Consider the following 18,697-nt stretch of genomic DNA (forward strand, 5'->3'; position numbering starts at 1 on the left):
GCCACTCTTGGTTATTGTACCTAGCCTGAAAAACAGATGGCCTTCACCTTGTTGCACTTGCATTAGAGCTGCAGCCCTTTTACTGTAAACTGTTGGACCAGCTCCAGTATTACTTCTGGGAAATCCTCACAGCAGCAAAGCTCTAGTCCTCTCCCTGCACAGCCAGACAAGAGCAGTGCTTTCTGCCAGCTCACCAGCTCACTTTGCCATGCCTCTGTGACTGAGGTTGGGCTAGAGTGGAACACCTCCCTTTTCTTCTGGAAAAGAAGCATAAAAAGGAAAAAAACCACACAGAAGTGAGAAAGGGAGAAGACACAGTAGAAACAGGAGAAAGAGTATAAAAAAGAAGTAAGGAAAGTAAAAGGAACAGAAGAAAGCAGAGGGAACAGCAAAAGTAGTAACAGCAAAACACACAACAAATTTAGAGCCAAATACTGAAATGGATGCTTCATACCACATGAGGCTTTGCAGGACAGTGCAGAGGTGTTCTTAGGAGGAATGCTAGAGGAAATGTTTGGAAGAGCTTTATGTGCATATGGGATGAGGTAGGGCAGGGGAAAGAAGGTGTTTTTTTCAGCTATTCATCCATACTGCGTGGGGAACCGTAGGTGGAGGAGTGAACTCTCCTCTCATCTGCACCATGACATCATCTGGAGTGCAGACAGTTGTGCTCCAGATGTCTATGGAAAAGGAAAATAGCATTTGCAAAGCTGAAGAACTGGGGGCCCACAGCACACAGGTAATGTACCCTCTGAGCAGCCGAACAGAGGCTCCTCTAACTTACCACTTTCTATCATCTACGGACACAGGTTTCCCCTGGCTACAATTAGTCCTTGTGAAAACTTTCTGGGAAAAAATAAACACAGCAGGAAAAAATAAAATATTAGCTAATGTAACAGTGCACTGAACAAAAAATTCTCCCCTGCAAAGAACCTGTGAGAAAGAATGAACCATCCATGTATATGGCCAAGGTATTAGTGGAGTGTTTTCAGCCAGTTGTGATCTTAAAAAAAAAGCTTAAATGAAACATGCACTTCAGTGTTAGCAGACTAAAGAACCCAAATGACTCAGCTAAGGTCAGGAAGAAGACTGTGGCAGAGCTGTAAACTGAGTTAATGTCATGAGGGCATCAGTCAGGAAATGAAGAGCCTTGTTCTTTGCTCTTCGCTCTGCCACTGACTTGCTGTGTGGCAAATCAGTTCCTCTTCAGGTGACTCAGTTTCTCCCACAGGCAAATGGAAATAATGATTCATCTTCATAAAAATCCTTTAAGAATGAAGATGGAAAATGTTATAGAAGAGTGAAGTAGGAATTCCATTCCAGTGCTCTCCCCAGCCCATCCTGTGTCCTCTTCTTGCTGGATTTTTTGCAGAATGTCATCTTTGTTACTGTGAATGGTATTTGGTTAGAGGTAATAAAGCTGCAAATTACATAGCAAAAGAATGTTAATGAATTAAATGCCGGATAACTTCTATTACGTGCTATAAACAAACAGAGGATGTGCTAAAAGAAAATTATCTGTGCTGCAGAGTCAGTCAGGCAAAAAATGAAACTCCAGTTCACTACTCAATCTGGAGAAAAAAGCAGTATGTGACTATGTAATTTTAAAAGTTGTCATAATATAAGCAGAAACAAGGTGGGCATATATTGTTAGACCCTTAGAGGTGTGCTGAAACAGGCACAGATAGAAGAACTGAATGAGAACATGTTAGATCATAAAAGGAAGACTATAATTTTAAAGTCAACAACCTTGTTTACAGCAGAAATAGGAAAACACAGCAGTTGAGGTAAGGCACTATGAGAGGACAAAAAGGAACACAGGCCTTACTTTGTGGGTTAGTACCCAGGGAAACTGAATTAACTCTGCTACAAGTTTCAAGAAGTAAAATGGGGAAGATGGGCAAACCAAAGTTTTCAAATGAGCCTTTTGTAACGTATTCCCTATCTTCCAAGTGTCCAAGTTCAGATATACATAAGACTAGTTTTTAGAAATGCTAATTGTTCACAAATCTAAATGAAATTATTTGGAAAACCATCTAGAAAAATATAGGAGGGAAACTTTTCCAGCTAAGATCTATAACAGCTACTATTAATTGCTTGAATGAAAGTTTTCAATATCATACATGCACATTTGCAACCTAGTGTACACCTGCTATTTGTTATAACCATATGAAAATCTACAAACAGCCAATTAGCCAGCTGTATCTTATATTGACCGAGATGGTACCTTTAAATTAATGCTTAAACCTACATTTTACATATGCAACTGAACGTACATAATTTAGAAATGATGTTTCAATTTTATTTATAAAATGTTTTAAACCCTCTGGCATTGAGAATATTGTGCAATCTCAGTGAAAACAATATCTAATAGGTCTTAAACATAATTTTGTTTTTCCTTTTACCCAGGCAAGTTTTCCATACTCCTTTATCCTAAGCTCAAGGACAACTCCATGCCCATTCTTAGATACATCTGGACCTATTTTGATCATCTGAAAGAATATAAATGTATGCATGAAGCTGAATTGTTGCATGAAAACAGTAGTTGCTTCAATTGCTTCCACATATTTTGCATGATGCTGTGACATTTATTTTCTATCAGTGCCTTGTAATTTGGTTTTAGCTTTCTTTTATAACATATCTTTGCTTTCCACAGTTTTTTTACTAACTCTCTGGAGCATTTCCTATGTAAATTATCATTTACTGAAGCTATGCTTTAGGACCTATCACTCCTTACTCCTTCCCCTAGGAAACATTTTACACAGTTCAGCATTTTTTACATCATTTTACATCATTCATATTGACATTGTGTTGGCTGTACAAGTTCCCTCATTCATTCTGTTAACTGTGGAAGTCTGGGCCCTTTTAAATCTATCTGCAGTTGTCATTAGGACTTTCTGAAGAACTCATGCCAGACAAAAGTCTCTAAATACATGTTGTAGATAATGTATACATTTTAACGCTCTCGTTATCCATCCGTTGCTCTCAGAATTCATGTTTTACTTCCAACTTTTCGATAATCCCACATTATTTCTTCTCCTGTTGACATCTGGTAATGCTATAGTACTGTAACTTCTGTAATGAATGGATTGCTGAGGATAGATACAAATTCCAGATACTCCATCACTCCCTTTACTGAATCTCTTCCTTCTGTGGGTTTCTGTATTGGATTTGTTTGTCTTAGCATACCCACTCTGCTTCACCTCTTTGGTACTTACTGCGGGGTACTCAGTACTACATCAACTATACGATTCAAGAACATGCTGCCTGTCAAGGAGAACATTGTATTAACAAACACGCCACGAGGCTGCTGTTCTCACTCTGCTTCAGGTGCTGCCTGTGTCTTTTGGAACCAAAAGGGCTCTTGCTTGTCCTCTGCAATCTACCACTTGCGTAAAAATATTTCTGGGTCCTGGCTGTTGAGCAAATATCCTTCTCCAGGAATTACTAATATGACAAAGAGAATTCCCGGTGTTGAGCTCTCTGAGCAGTATAGTCCTCTCGCATGTCACTGAGGCACGCACTGTCACTACCTGCCATGGACACGAACACAGAAGTCCTCTGGAATGCCTACTGCTTTCAGTAAAAACGCAGCACCAGCCTTCTGCAGAGATTCAGAAGTCTCTTATTTTCTCAGAATACCCTATTTTAATTAGATCGTTTTCAGAGGTGTCATTGAGTAAATATGGAAGAACTTTAATGCAATTTAAAAGGTTTGTAATTACTGTGTTTAATGCCAGGCATGTCATATTCTCTTGCTGACTGGATCCTCTCATAGCTTTTGAATTTGCCAACACCGTGTCCTTCTACATCTGTTAACGCATTTCTTCTCTGAGCTTTCTTCCCTTCATGTCGAGGTTTACAACCCTTGGCATTCAGTTCCTCAGCTCCTTTACCCGTCATTACCAAAGGGACAGAAAAGCCTTTGCCCTCAGGCCAGATGTTTTGATTCTTGGTACCTGCTCCCACACAAAAACCACCTCTTAGTCTGTCCCATGCGGAGGCAGCTGAAAGCGAAGATTTTATTCCCTCGTGTGTGAGAAATTAGGCTTAGCAAGTGTGATAAACATTATCATTTAGAAAACAGAAAGTGCAACTTGAATGCCCAGGGAACAGAGAAATTAAAACTTCTGTGGCAGAAAATATTCCGCATTAGAAGAAATATTCCACAATTAGAAAATGTAAGAGGCCCTAATTACCAGTTAATTATTTTCATGGTACAGTCTTCTGTTGTTTCACGTTACACAGCTTCTCTTGTATTGGGACATGTCGGTAAACCTTTGCCTACCCGCCATGTAAGCAGAACTGCCACACATCCTATCTTCTGCTAACACGTGGATTTTGAATGGAGCTCCTACAAAGCACTCCTTCCAGGTTTCCCATGCCTATGCTCCTAGGTCTCTGGCTGCATGGTAAGGAAAGCAGCAAAACTAAGGAATTCAAGGGGATTTGCTCCAAGGAGAAAAGTAACTGTACTCCCATTTCTGTAAAAACATGGCCAATAGGCTGGGTTAAAAAAAAACAAACTGTAGTGACAGGAAGGAAAGAGCTGACAAATGAGCGGCTCCCCACGGTGTCATACTCCTGACACCACCTAAAACCCACACATGTGAAATGCAGGCTCCAGGCAGTCCCGCTCCGACCACGAACCACTTGATGTTCTGTCCCGTCTCCCGATGCTGTCAGGAGAGCGGTGCCGAACGGCAGCGTGGGGCCGGGACGATGGCGATGCCTCAGCAGCAGCTGCACGGTCGCTCCAGGAAGACGGGAGTGTCGGAGATATATAATGAGACAGAAATTCTGGCCCCGTTAGGCCGATGGCAGTTTTACCACTGACTTTTTTTAGGCTACGATGGCATCCCGTGTGTGTGACTCACACTCTACCGAAACTGAGCTCAGTACTAGGACCCTGCCCTGCTCACCCTTGCTCTCCTGTTTCCTTGCCAGTTCCAGCATGGGGAAGGTTGGAACTGGGAGATGAATGGGGCTGTGCTACCCTTCCTTTAGCACTGTTCAAAGTATTGTGTAGCTTCTTATACAGCACGTCTGGATCCAGCTCTGCGTAACATACAAAGGCAGCAGCAGAACGCAGTTGAATGGCTGCGCTTCAAAAATCACATGATTTTTGGATTATTTTGTTCTCCCATGCAGTTTGATGCCAGAGGGGAACATATGGCCCAAAGTGATTTTTTTCCCACTTTACAATTCGCATATTCTTTACCATATGCGAGGCATTATTTCATGCTATGGCATCTGTAATCCCTCCCATGTCTATTCTTCCCTACCACAGGGTGGATAATATAAATTTTATCTTTCTGCTCCGAAGGTGCTGTCACTCTGATGGTCTTTTCAGACATTGGCTATAGTTTTCCAAGAACGTTCCTAAAAGATTTTGATGTGCTTTTTTATTCTTTCCCTGAGAAATTGTAATGATATCTTTAGTTTGAACTTTGATTCTGTAAGCGCTTAAAGCTTTCTTGCTAGGCAAGTCACAGAACACTCGATCAGTTATCTAAGAAGCTTGCATGATCCCATAGTCGCAGAATTTGAGCTTTTAATCTCCAGTGTATGACATATGCATCAAAGGCTTTGTGGGCAGCCACATTCAGCAACAAATCATACAGCTCTCATACATTTCATGCCTTTTCAGTGAGCAATATTTATCGAATCTGCCCATTATCTCCTCCAATAGATGTAGATGTTAAACCCTCTGAAGCTGATGCTGCAGGTAAGTAACTTTCATAAAAGAGATTGCTTCCTTTGGTACAATACAAGAATAATTTTGTAAAGGATGAATTTCTGTCAGCTGTTATTCATGTTCACTGTCATTTCTAAGGTAGAAGCTTAATTGCATCCACTCTTCTCTCCTTCCCTTTTATTTTTTACTTTGCTAAAATCTTCTACCTTTCTCTCTAAAACCCCACTAAATTCAGTGTTGCTTAGTGTAAAACAATGTCCACTAGAGTGGAAACAATAAATCCCAGTACCTCTTCATAAGATCTAAGAAGATTTGTCCCAAACAGACGTAAGTAACTGAGACTGTCGAAAAAGAGATAAAAGAGAGTTATTTTATGCAGAAATGGGATAATGAACAGTACTAGCAATCTCAGAGGGTACCAGGTGTAACACATACTGGATTACTACATGACTGGCTGATTTTCTATCTGAGAAGGTGTAATCTTCAACTGAAGTTCCCCCTGCATTTGGGGACATCTAGGGAAAAGTAATTCTATTATATGTAATCATGCGTGAGGACAGGCTGCACTTCTGTCACAGACAGGGCGTTTAGAGGATGTCTCTTTTTATCTGCTCTGCTACGCACTACTTGCAGTAAGATATTAAATACACTTTGAGACCTATACTTGTCTGTCAAAATTGGCAGAAATCAACTCATCAGTTCACAGACATTGTGAACGTTGCATAGATGTCATTTTCATAGGAAGCCAAGCTAAAAAATAAAACAATGTCCTCAAGAAAAATCAATGGTGTGGCCTTGTGAACAGCATCTGCCAATGTATCTCCAAAAAGAGTATTGCAAAGGTAACGAATAGCCAGAGAAAGGGAAGAAGAAATGACTGGGAACATGGAGGAGAACTGATATAAAGAGAAAGCAAGGCCAGCTTTGTTCCCACAAAAGGAGGGCAAACAGCTGCCCTCGGCATCACCCCAGAAATCCATCCCGGCAAGTAGAATGACACAATTAAACAGGACTTTGGCTGCTGCTGCAGGAAGAACCGGTGTCAGCCACCAGATCCTGGACCACCCACCTAAGCTAGGGCTGCCATTTCTAGGCAACGTTCCACCCTCTCTCAAACGGCAGGGGACAAAACACCTTGCTGAGGTGGTAACGTTCTCCTCGTTCACTAAAAAGTACTACACAAGTTTCAAAAATGCAAGCAATAAAAGGAAACTTGTAGAAAAAGTTTTATATACACGTGTTTCAATATAAAGTTTTCCTTTTAATTATTTCTGAGAATATTTTACAACTAAATACTTCAATGCAACTTGGATAAATTAATTTAATTTTTAAGTCCAATTGCTAATCTTATAAATAGGAAAGGTACAATGAATTATGTTAATACTAAACTAATGTAACTATTTAGTTTACTATGTTTTGCAGTTGTTTTAAGGACACATAATTTTCATGATATATATTTTTTTCAATGAAAAATTCAATAATCAAGATTTGAGAAAACTGAAACCATTAAAAATATACTCACATGGATATTATTTATAAAAATGCAATAAAACAACAAAAAAAGGTCTACTTTGTTTAAAATTACTTTTGTCTGATAGTTTTGAAACAAGTATTCACATCTCTCGGTCAAACACAAAATCAGTTTCAGAAATGGAACTTGCAACTTGAAGGAAAGTTAGAAGTCATGTCACTGGGAGAAAGAGCTGGGAACTGATGCCTTCAGGCTAATAGCAATCACCAATTTGGGCATGAATTGATAAAATAGTGTACACTCTTCCTTTTAAAAGTGAAATCATTGAAGTCTAAATTTACTGCAATCTATTAAAATAATGAAAATTACAATAAAAATTAATTAAAGCAGTGCAGTTTGCTACTGCAGTTTAAAAGGTTAGATCTGCTTTTTTAAAAGCTGAGAAATGGCACACAAGTTATAAAAAAACCCCAGAATTTAAAACATTGCAAATGCAATGATTCAAAAACCTTTAAAACTCCCAGAACACACGTTCATGCATCATAAGGCGGTAGCTGATAATACAGCTGCAGAAAACAAATAATGCTTGCTCAGTACTTAGTTTTCTCCAAACTCTTCATCATCTGGCCTTGATCTTCTCTGCCATACTGTCCTTTTTAAAGGCAGAACGATACATTTTTGGACCACCTCTGGGATAACCTACCTGGATTCTGGGATTCTGCAGACAAGACTGAAGATCTGACATCAGGCACCGTGAAATGAAGAACAAAACTTGGCAACCACCTGGGAAAAAGAATGAAGTAACTTGCCTATCGCCACATCGGAACATGACAGAACAAGGACAGGGACATCTCTCTCTAACTTCTTTCGCGATGCGATCATTTTTACTTCCTCAAACTCCTGTCTCATTCGCTATATGCTTTTCAACTTCAGCAACAAATGAGGCAAGGGCTCTAAAAATAATTGTCTTCTTCAGTACCCAGCCTGGTTCAAAGCCAGACTAATTCCACACTCTGCGATGGATGAGCTGGGAATATTATAGGGAAAGAAACAGAACAGATAACAAACGGTATCATGAGTGATATAAAATAGGAGACCTCACCTGCCTCTGGAGTGTGTGATGTTACAACCTTCAGAGTGTTGCTTTAACATAGTCTTTAATACTGCAATATAGACTATGTTCTAAAATAAATAATCGGAATGTTCTATTTGGAATAATTGAAGGTGGAGTCTTTGATTTTCCATTTGAAATTTCAGAATTTTTCACGTATTCCAATTCCAGCAAAACTGTTTTTTCTAATAAAAATAGTTCTATGGTATGGGGTTTTTTTCCTGCCAGCTCTTAATGCCAGTTGTTTTGGCCTAACCTGCAAGAATTTAAGGGGATCTAATTCCCAATGAATAAACTTTGTTTCTGCTGAAACTGGCAGGAATTTTGTGATTCACTTCAGTGAATAAACCCAGTGAAGGCTGAGCACTTCTGAAAATTCTGCTGCAATTTGGCATCTTCTTCCTTACTTAAATTGTTCAGGTGTTAGTTATTATCTACCAATGTTCACCACAAAGAAACAAATAAATAAAATATATACTTACTATTTCTGTATACCTGAGGTGAAGCAGCATGTATAACCTTGGGGATGAAAATTATACCACCTCAGGCCATATTTATGCCCATTACTGTTGTTATTATTTACGCCTTTTTTTCCTTTTTTTATATTACTCATAACTGATGATCAAAGGCCACTAGGCACTGACTTCCATACCCCTCCCTAGATATATCATCATTCAAAAGCATCCATTCACTAATTCATTCCCAGGCCATCACCAGGGGGATGCTGTCAGTTGCAATGAATGTCAGGGCAGACCACAAACGCACTATATATGCATTCCCATGAAAGTTAGCGGATCCTGAAGCCACATTCACAATGTAGTTGTTTTCATGTACATTTTCCATTTCATTAAACAAAGAACCACAAAATGTTCGCTTTTCCGAGTATATCCCAATCCACCCTCCATCGTGCTCTCATCCCACTTTAAAAGTGACTATTATTCCCTGAAATATAAGTTAGGAGAAAGAGACATTTAAAGAAGGTCTCGAGAAGAAATAGAACAAGCTTTTCGCCAGATCTTCATGTGGAATGCAAGCAGACAGTATGAACACAAGCTTTGCAGACCCTATCCTCGGTGAACCTCAGCATGGTAGGACACTACAACGGAGAGAAGCGTGGTAAGACACTACAACGGAGACAAGGTCGGGCGAAGAGCCCCTGCAGCACGACCGGCCGGTGGCAGCCCCGGCACAGGGCTCACCTGAGCCTCAGCAGATGCTGTTGGAGAAGGGACGCGTGGCGTGCGAGCACGGGCAGAGGTGTGTGTAGGCTGGGATAGCCTGTGGATCCAAATACATACCCGCTGAACAGTATTTCAGTCACTACTCATTTCTGCAGAAAGCCGTTTGCTACTGCCTTTTTACTCAGGAGCGTTTATATTGTTTCAGAAATGACGTTCCAGGCTTATTACTTGGCAATTAAATTCCTTTCCTTTGCCAGACCTTAAGAAAACCCCTTTAAGTGACAAATAACAATGTAAATCACTGTATCGGAATAGACAAAGTTCTTACCTGTCTTAAGGTCCCAGTTTAACGTCTTTCTAAAAGCTTTATGGTCAGATACTATTTTCCCCACGACGTTTCTCTTCAGTCACAAACTGACGGTTGCCTGCATCTTTTGAAGCTAAGAAAAATTAACCCCACTGAATTCTGAAAACCGAGCTGAATTCTGAAAATCAAGCTGAACTTGTCCTGCTTTCTCAAGGCAAACCCACCGCCAGTGAATTCCCAAGCGCAGGAGCAGCCCTCCCCCCCCCCCGCACCCCTCCGGGGGGACGGAGCGAACGCCCACCGAACGCCGCTCCCCCCTCCTCTCCCTCGGCTTCTTGGGGGGTCCCCGCCCGGCCGGAGCCGCCCCCCATCGCGCTGCCGGAGCGGGGACTGCGGGGGGCGATGTCCGTGCCCCCCCGCGCCCCGAGCAGCCCCCCCCCCGCCCGGGGCTTACCGGCGGCGGCCGGCAGGGGGCGGGCTCGCACCGGCGGCTCCCGGCCCCCCCGGGAGCCCCGGGGCGGTGGGAAGCAGCGGCCCCGCGGTTCCAGCAGGCGAGCGGAGAGCAAGCTCAGCCCCGGGGGTCCTCCGCGCCCTCGGGTGGGGGTGAGCACAGGCGAGCGGGCACCACAAAGCCCATTTTACCCCCAATCCGTACTAATTAGTAATAAAAGATCGCCGCTATCTAATAAGGGTCTAGAGGGGGGGCGGTTCTGTTGGAGCACCTACGCTGGCTCCGGCTGTGGGAGCCCGAGCTGTGCCGGCCGGGCAAGTTCCTGGGGAACCCCCCGGGAGTTTAGGAGAACGGTATTCCAGCCTGCCTTTGCCCGCGGACCTTCCCGGGGGAAACCCGGGCCCGTCGCTCCCTGCCCGTGTCCCCGCTCCCCCCCGGAAAATGCAGCCGAGCTGGGGGGGGAAAGGGATGTGACAGCGTCGGGAGGTGCACGGGTGCCTCAGGTGTGCTTGTGTACAGAACGTCGAGAGATGGCGTTTGGGTGTTCTGCCTCCTAATTACAGGCTATTCATGAACGTATACGTATACACACACGTGTGCGCGCGCAGTAGGTAAGCGTGCGTGTTTCTCTCCGGTACGCACACGCACGGTTCTGGGAAATCTGGCAATAAAATCCTGAGCAGACAGAACGAGAGAAACGGGGGAGCGGTACCTGCTCCGGGGCAGGAACAGCGACACGGGGTCAGTGAAGTGATCCATCGACAGCCGCGGAAGGCTCCTCAGAAGGAGATGCCAGAACACCCATGGCACAGCATGTCAGTGGGAGGGCGAGGCTATTTCGTGTGTCGGACCATGAACCTTTTGCTCAAAAAGAATCACCATTACCAGTTTGGCTACACTCTTCGGACGTGAAAAAGAAAGGTAATGACACAGCTCGGGACCTTCTCCCCGTGTGTAAGCTGACACGGCAAACTCCACTCGAACAGAAAGCAGGACCAACTCCGTATTGTTTCCCGTGACCCGAAGAACTCCGCTCCGGGCAGTTAATCCGGAGGTAACTTTTGCGGTCAGGCTAACAGGATGGGGTGGAGCACAGCAGCATCCAAGGCGGCACCCACAGGCAGAAAATACCCCCCAGCTCCTTCCAAGAACATGACGGACAGAAACTTGGGGCTTTTTACTCAAACTTTATCTATCCTGGTTAGCTTTAGCTTTTAAGAAAAGGCTTGGTTTTTTCTTATGAAAGAATGCAGGAAACTTAGAAACGCTACTTTTTGTCCCTTTAAAAGGCAGGATTCCATTTAAGTAACTTTTTGAACACAAAATTCTTTCAGCTTTCCCGAGTTTCTCTGTTGAGCCAGTACCAGTCCCTGCGTACACGGCAACGTTTTGGGGTTTGACTTCAGAGTCCGCACCGGTCCCGAGACCGCCGGGTAAACGCGAGGTGAAAGCCTTTTCCCTCTTCAGCACGTTGTCCCCTTCACCGCGCCGTTCCCTAGAGCAGGGCAGAGCTGTCCCCGCCACGCTCGCTCTGCGGCCTGGCCTGGCCTGGCCGGGGTGGGCGGGCGCCTTGCCCACCTTTGCCGGGTCCCGCCGGGAGCCCCCTCCCCAGCGGCTCCCACCTGCCCTTTCGGGGATGCTCCCCCGCGCCCCGACACCGCGGGTACCAGCCGACGGCCACCCACAAACTTCGTTTCTTGGCGCAGGCCCGGCTTCCCTCGGCGATGCTCCCGTGACCTTGCCAGGGTGCCGACGGCTGCGCCCCGGGGGGGGGGACACGAACACCGGGCGGCACCTCGTGCTCGGCACGTGCCCCGCACGGCGACACCCCCCCCCCCCCCCCCCCGCCTCCGTGGCACCTCTCCTCGCCGGTGCCCCCGCAGGAGCGGGCGGCCACCCCGGGGCAGCGGCGGGGGGGCTGCTGCTGAGTACCGAGCTCCGCCGCGGCCGCCCCGCCGCCCCGCCCGGCGGGGGAAGGAGCTCTCCGGCGAGCGCCAGGGCTCCCCGGCCGCCGGCGGGAGGCCCTGCCCGGCTGCGACGGCGCCCGCCCCGCCCCGCGCCCCGCGCCCCCCCCCTCCCGCCTCCCGCCGCCGCCGCCGCCGCCCCGCGGCAGAGGGCGGGCGCGGTGGCGGCGGGAGCGCGAGCGGCGGCGGCGGCGAGCGGCGGTGCGCGGAGCATGGCCCCGGCGGGGCGGCTGTGCGCCGCGCTGCTCTGCGGCGCCCTCAGCCTCTGCAGCCTGCGGGCCGCGCCGCGGCAGCCCGACTCGCTCTACCTGTGGATCGACGGCCGGCAAGCGCGGGTCCTCCTCGGTAAGCGGGGCCGCTCCGCTCCCCCCCCCCCGCCCCCGCACCCCCCCCCACCCCCCGGCCGGCGGCGGCGGCGGCGGGGCCCGGCCCGGCGGGGCTGCCGCCCACCGCGCCCCTTTGCCCTTCGCAGGCTTCGAGGAGGACGTTCTGATCGTGTCCGAGGGGAAGATGGCCCCCTTCACCCACGACTTCAGGAAAGCCCAGCAGAGGATGCCGGCCATCCCCGTCGGCATCCACGCCATGAACTTCACCTGGCAGGCGACGGGACGGGTAGGTGCGGAGACGGGGCGGCGGACTGAGCGGCGAGGGGCGGGGGGCGGCTCCGTAAGCCCCGGCAGGTGCCTCGGCTCTGCGGGAGCTGAGGAAACCCTCTCCCGGCCGGGCCGGCCCCGGGCGCCGCCGCCGCCCCGTAACGCCGAGGGGTCCCGCGGCTCGGCCGGGGCGCTGGGAGGGCGAGCCCGCGGGTGGGGGGTCGTCCAGCGCCGGGGAGAGCCGGCGGGCTGGGGGGTGCGGGCAGCCCGGCAGGGCCCCCCGGGAAGACGGCAGCTGCCCTGGCCTCCGATCGCGTTTCACCGGGTCGGTAGTTCCGTGGTGCGATTGTCTTGAGCGTACGGACGCATCCGACAGGTTGTTCGCGGGTCTCTGTTTCCTAATCGGGCGCGCTTAACTTGTGGCTCTGGTGGATAATAACGCTCCTCGCCAGACTTAATTGTACCGAGTTTAATTGAAAACCTGCCTAAATCTGCAGCGTGTTGAGCCCCCTTGGAGTCCTCTGTTGAAAAGATAAGAATGCGTGACGTGTTTTCGTGAAGAAACATATGCGTGGTTTGACACGCTGACAACATATGTTAAATTTGCATAAAGCTGAAACACTTTAGCATACGTTATCACGGATACAGAAAAAAAATCATTGTAACGTAAGAACGATGGATAAAGTTAATTCATTTTTACGATGCTGAACACTGACTTCATAGAATAAAGAGATTGGGAAGGATGAAATGATATTTACCTTCAAATATTCAGTGAAAATTGGTTGTATAATTCAGCTAATCGCAGCTTCACAAATTTGCTTGTGGTTTTGGTTGTTTTAAAATACTCTAACTACAGGACTCGTTTGGCTTTGAGGTGTTGTCTGAGGCCCTTGTAATTTTTGCTATCCTCCCAAAGCCTTTATGTTGAGGGAACGCTTCACCTCCTCTTTTAGAGAGGGAGGAGAATGTGGAGAGACAAAACTTACTCACAAAGGCTAAGCGACTTGCTCAAGGTCTTTGGTGTTCCAGTCCAGCTTTGCAGAGAAAACAACTTTGTACGCCAAGGGCTGGCATTTAAATACCTAGAAATAATTAGGGTGTTTTGGGACTGTCTTTCCCGCTCCATTTCTCTGCCAGCTTCAGCTGCTGTCCATGATAAAACTGCCTCTTTTTGGAAAGGAGGATTGAGAGGTTAGACTGAACCCTGTCCTTCTTCTCTTGTCCTTCTTTCCTGTGCTCTCCTCTCCCTCCTTTGCTGCCTACAGGTAGCTCATTAGGAAAAGATGATTGTAGCACTGACTTCAGTGAGAAGAGTCACAGGCTTAAAGGCAGCATAGACAAGTGTTGCCCTTGATGCAGCCTGCAGGATGAAATCCCTTCTGAGCAGCAGCAAAGCTGTTGATTAACCCTTTATTCCTCCTCCTTTTTGCTGAATTACTGAATTACTGTAGACAAAACATAATTAGTAAGTGAAATACCTAAACGGTTAAAGTAGCGTCATTGCACTACTCCGTTCCTAGAACAGTGTATTAACTTCCAGATATTTATGGGTCAAACAAGTGTTAAAACCGAGCGACTCTGCCTCTGGAGATTGTCTCATCCCATCTAGCTACTCCTTACAAGTTCATCTGTGTGTACAGTCAATATAAACATTGCCACCCCAGCTTATGACTGTGGATATTTAGATACTTACGCAGGTCTGCAGAGGAAGAGCAGGATTTCAGCCAGCAGCCTAAGCTAAGGAAGGAGTTTCAACCCCCTAGTGTGTTAGGAATTGGGGGAAAAAAGGGACATGCTTAGCATTCTAGAGAAAATGTCTACTGTTTGGTATCACAAACAGTCCTGTCTGGTTTTGCATCCCTTGGAGGTGTTTGGGTACCGCTGCCTGTTACTCACAGTTTTTGTCATCCTCTGTGGAAACCAGGGCACTCGCTGTCCCTATGCCACCCAGCCCTTTACATGATGAGAAGGGGCAGGAAAAAACATGCGTATTTCTTCTGTAGCCCATCGGGCAACAACATCATTGCCCACAGTAGTGTTGCAAAGAGAAGTAGGATAAAAGTTATTTGTGGCAAAAGAACACAGTTTCTCCACAATTTCCAATGTTTTATGAGGGGAAGAAATGAGTAAATTTTAACAGATTGTTTCAGTCTTCTGGTTTTAAGTATACATGTTCTTAGAAGTTTCCGTCGACACATCCAGGAAAGTACTAAATACTTGCTACCTTTATTCTGGTAGAATACTTTTTTTCTGGGAATTTCCTAAGTCAGGGAGGGGGAAGTGGGAAGGGGAAAGGAAGAGAGGAGAGGGGAGGAGAGAACAGAAGGAGAGGAAAGGAAAGGAAGAGAAGAGGAAAGGGGAGAAGAGAGGCAAGAAAGGAAGAAGGAAAAGAAATGGAAGCTAGTACTCTTTGAAAGAAGAAAGGCATTCAAGATATTGAAGTGCTAGACTGCTTTCTGTAAGATACCTGTTAACTAGCATATAGTTGTCTCCTGTTTGGGAAAATGGAAGTAATTTCTTCTGTGAGTCTTGTATCTTGTGCCTTACAGACCTCCTAACCTTGTATCCCACTTGAGATTTGAAGATGTTTCTCTAGGGCTCCAAGGTTTGGGGGCTGTCAGTAGTATATGGCACAGCCTCTAGCAGTAGCTAGACCCTTTTTGGGTCTGTAGGTATCAGACTTCTCCTGAGTAGGTACAGCAGATCCTCTCTGTGTCCTTACGTGGTTCCTAGCCCTTTTATCAACAAGACGGGGTGTGAGCGAGCAGCTGGGTGGGTGCCCGGCAGCCAGCCAAGGTCAACCGACCACACCTGGGATCTCCAGCAGGGTAGGGCTGAGCCTCTCCTGACATGCGCCTTGCACCCCTCTTTACACCTGTGGAAAGTGGGGATAAATATCCCGTGGGTAGATTCTATCCATCTGCTCCTGGGATAAGTAATGATCCAAGTTGTAGGTGAGTAAATAATCCAAGCCAGGGAGAGGCAATACTTCTCAGTCCCGGACTGCTGTGTATGTCCATCTTCTAGTTCAAAAATGTCTGCTGAAAGGAACATTTGAAGGACTAGATTATACCTGTATTCTGTGTAAACTGAAGTAGTAAAAACCCACTGTGTTGAGATGTTACGTTTCTAATACAGTGGCCTTTGTGCCCTGGACCCATTTTATGTGGCTAAGATTTTGTATGGTAAACAAACAATTAAAGCCATTTTCACTAGAAAACATTAACCAAAGAAAAGCATTCATTGCTTTTAGTCCTTAGTCCATTAGTTCTAATTAATTATTAGGAAATACCAGGAGAAACCCCAAATTTATGGGTCTGAAGGTGCTGAATACCTGCTTTTTCTGGTGAAGTCAGGATGAGCCAGGGGTTACGAGAAGGCTGGAGTACTGCAGAACGGGATTGTTATGTTTTTATGCACTCTCTGTTTTTACCTATGAATTTAAACGTAAGATTACAGATGTCATGTTCTCTTGGGAGAAAATGTAATCTGGATACATTGGTAGTTAAAGATTGCTCCTTGATTTGAAAGGTTTAAAAAAGCAAAAATCAGTGGTGATATATAGTGTACAGTAGGCATCTGTGTAACCACTAGAGCTCACTGGTGTGCTTCTCGCTCTTATTCTGTATGTTTTTTGCAAAAGAAAGGAAGGGTTTTGGGGGTCTTGCCGTCTGGGGAAGATTGATCGCACTTAAAGACTCCCCAGTGAGAGAGGAATAGATTCTATTACGCTAACGAATGCTGCGGCATGTTTCACTGTGTCCAGCAGTGGAAAGTACCAAAGATTGCAGTGATAACATCATCTCGACAGCATTTAGGAACTTATGACAGGTATTTAAGCTCCAAATCCACAGAAACCAATACATATGCTTAACTTCCAGTGGGACTTCTGACAGCAATAAAATTAAGTTCACACGTGAGTGCATGTTGGTGGGAGACAACCATGTCAAAAAAAAAGGTTGATCAGTGCACAGGAAGCAATTGCTCGGTGACAGAGCAGCAGCCTTAATAGACAGGAGATGAAAAAAGAAACCAAAAAGCAAGTTGGAATTTTTGTTCTGTAGCAGTCTCTGGTCTGATCCACAGAAACAATCAGTCTGGGCCACAACCTGCCCAGTCTGCTTTCTTCCTTTCAGATACGGGAGAAGTATTTGGGGTCAGATGAATTACTGTAGCAGCTTGCTCCCTCTTCCCAAGTGTCATGAGCACCCCACGGCTCCTCTCCTGTTGCAGGGTTGAATGCGTGCTCATGATGTGATGCCCGAATACTCAGTCCTGTGCTGGTGCATGGCCCGTGTGACTGGAGGGTGCATGTATTTGTCTCATGGTGCGTGGATATCGCACGTGTATTACGTGCTGAAGAAGTATCCAGCCTTGTGCTGCTGGATGCACGCCGTTTTGCGATATGGCAGTGGTGGTTCTGCCCCGTGACAGGAGATGTGCAGGTGTGTACAAGGGGATCAAGCGCTGGGGAAGGGTCTTTGGTCTGCAAGTGCTTCTGGTCAGAGGAGCACAAGTGTCAGGAGATAAGGGGGCATCCCAGCACATAGTCCTCGAGGCCTTTAAAAGAGGCAATTGGACCTGACCCTACTGGAAAGGCTGGGTTGCTTCTGGTCAAAGAGTTATTGATAACCTTGAGGAAAGCAGAAAGATGCCCACCTCTTAAGACAAGGGGATGTATGTCACCAATGCGTTTTCTAACATCATTTCTATATTGTAAAGTGGAGTTTAGGAACGGTATATAATTACAGCTCCTGGAGGCTAGTTCTGTTCTCAGCAATGTGACCATCAACCCCAAATAGCTCAGTTGATTTCTCTGGAATTACCATATATTGCTGAGATGTAGCCTGACAGTGAAGATAAAATGGAATATCCAGCTGTGCCAGGAGAAGTTTTGTTTCCTTGCCCAGAGGAAAGCTAACTGACTACCAATCTTAAGGCATTATTGATGCAACAGGGTGCTCCATTCAAACATCACTATTTCCCTGATAAACTGAAAGAAAACAAAAAACAGTGAACTTCAAAACATGTAATTCTTCAAAGGAAACTTTTCTTCAAAGAAACTGCTGAACTTTTTGTAAATATCTGATTCATACCCAGGGATTACAGTGATGCTTTTCAGCTTAAAAAAAGTCTCATAGGCACAAGTTAGGGTTTTTTTCCAATAAAAGTATGGCTGTTCTGGAAGTTTGGTCAAGGCAATCGCATAAACTTGCACTCTTGGGATTTACAGTTGTACCTTCACTGCGGTTTCATGTCACCAAACAGAGGAAATACTTTGTTTTCTGACCTCTGTACCAAAATTTCCATGTGGAATGTGAAGATGTTTACATACTGTGAGCATGATTTTTAGACAGGGGCTTCTCATATCGAGAGCACAGCTCCAAACCTTTAATATTTAGATTCTGCTCAGCTGTGGTATTTTGCGTCTCAGTGTTGTAGACATGCCACCAGGGATCAAAGTAATGCTGTAGAGATCCCACTTTCTTAGTAAAGCAGGCATGTGCCAGCCATCTGTTGTATCTGCTGATAGAAAACAGCAGTAAAGTTTCTCAAAGTTTTGCCAAGACAAAAAGGGGGGGGATTTATTGCTCAGCAGAGATGAGTTACAAGGCACCTTGTAGTGTAAGCTACATCTGGTTTCCATAGTAATTTACATAGTGTATGTGTACACTACACAATTATTCTTTTTACACAGCAGTGTAAAGCTGTGTTAAATAAACCATTCTTCAAGATTTTCATTGTTTATCCTTTCTATAAATTTTCTAATACATTTTTAACAAAAAAGCTTAAGTAATAAAATATTTCCACTACTTTTACATTGGTAGCTGCATTGTACAACATAACTGTTGAAAAGCACTGGAACTAACAGGACACCCCAAGCTTCAAGACCATATTTTGTGAAAAAGTGCAGATTTCTC

The 18,697-nt window shown here is 45.6% G+C and overlaps 1 protein-coding gene and 1 long non-coding RNA gene across 3 annotated transcripts in view; one reads left to right on the top strand and one right to left on the bottom strand.

Moving 5' to 3' along the window:
- Positions 1-385: 385 nt before the first annotated feature.
- LOC115336154 lies at positions 386-10,124 on the bottom strand. 2 transcript variants are annotated; one of them, XR_003921641.1, is made up of 4 exons: positions 9,790-10,124; positions 7,873-7,952; positions 2,406-2,492; positions 386-1,420 (listed from the first exon to the last, which is right to left on the bottom strand). It is a non-coding gene; the product is annotated as an uncharacterized LOC115336154 (long non-coding RNA). The 2 variants fall into 2 exon arrangements; XR_003921640.1 differs by lacking the exon at positions 9,790-10,124 and having other exon boundaries at positions 7,873-8,297.
- A 2,191-nt stretch (positions 10,125-12,315) lies between these two features.
- WIF1 (WNT inhibitory factor 1) overlaps positions 12,316-18,697 on the top strand; it is a 43,911-nt gene continuing 37,529 nt past the window's right edge. Inside the window, exons 1-2 of the mRNA XM_030003123.1 lie at positions 12,316-12,528; positions 12,656-12,795. Coding sequence (XP_029858983.1) covers positions 12,396-12,528; positions 12,656-12,795 — 273 coding nt within the window. The 5' untranslated portion in view covers positions 12,316-12,395. The remainder of the gene's footprint in view (positions 12,529-12,655; positions 12,796-18,697) is intronic.

This window comes from Aquila chrysaetos, chromosome 26, assembly GCF_900496995.4.
Source record: "Aquila chrysaetos chrysaetos chromosome 26, bAquChr1.4, whole genome shotgun sequence".
NCBI classification, from domain to species: domain Eukaryota; kingdom Metazoa; phylum Chordata; class Aves; order Accipitriformes; family Accipitridae; genus Aquila; species Aquila chrysaetos.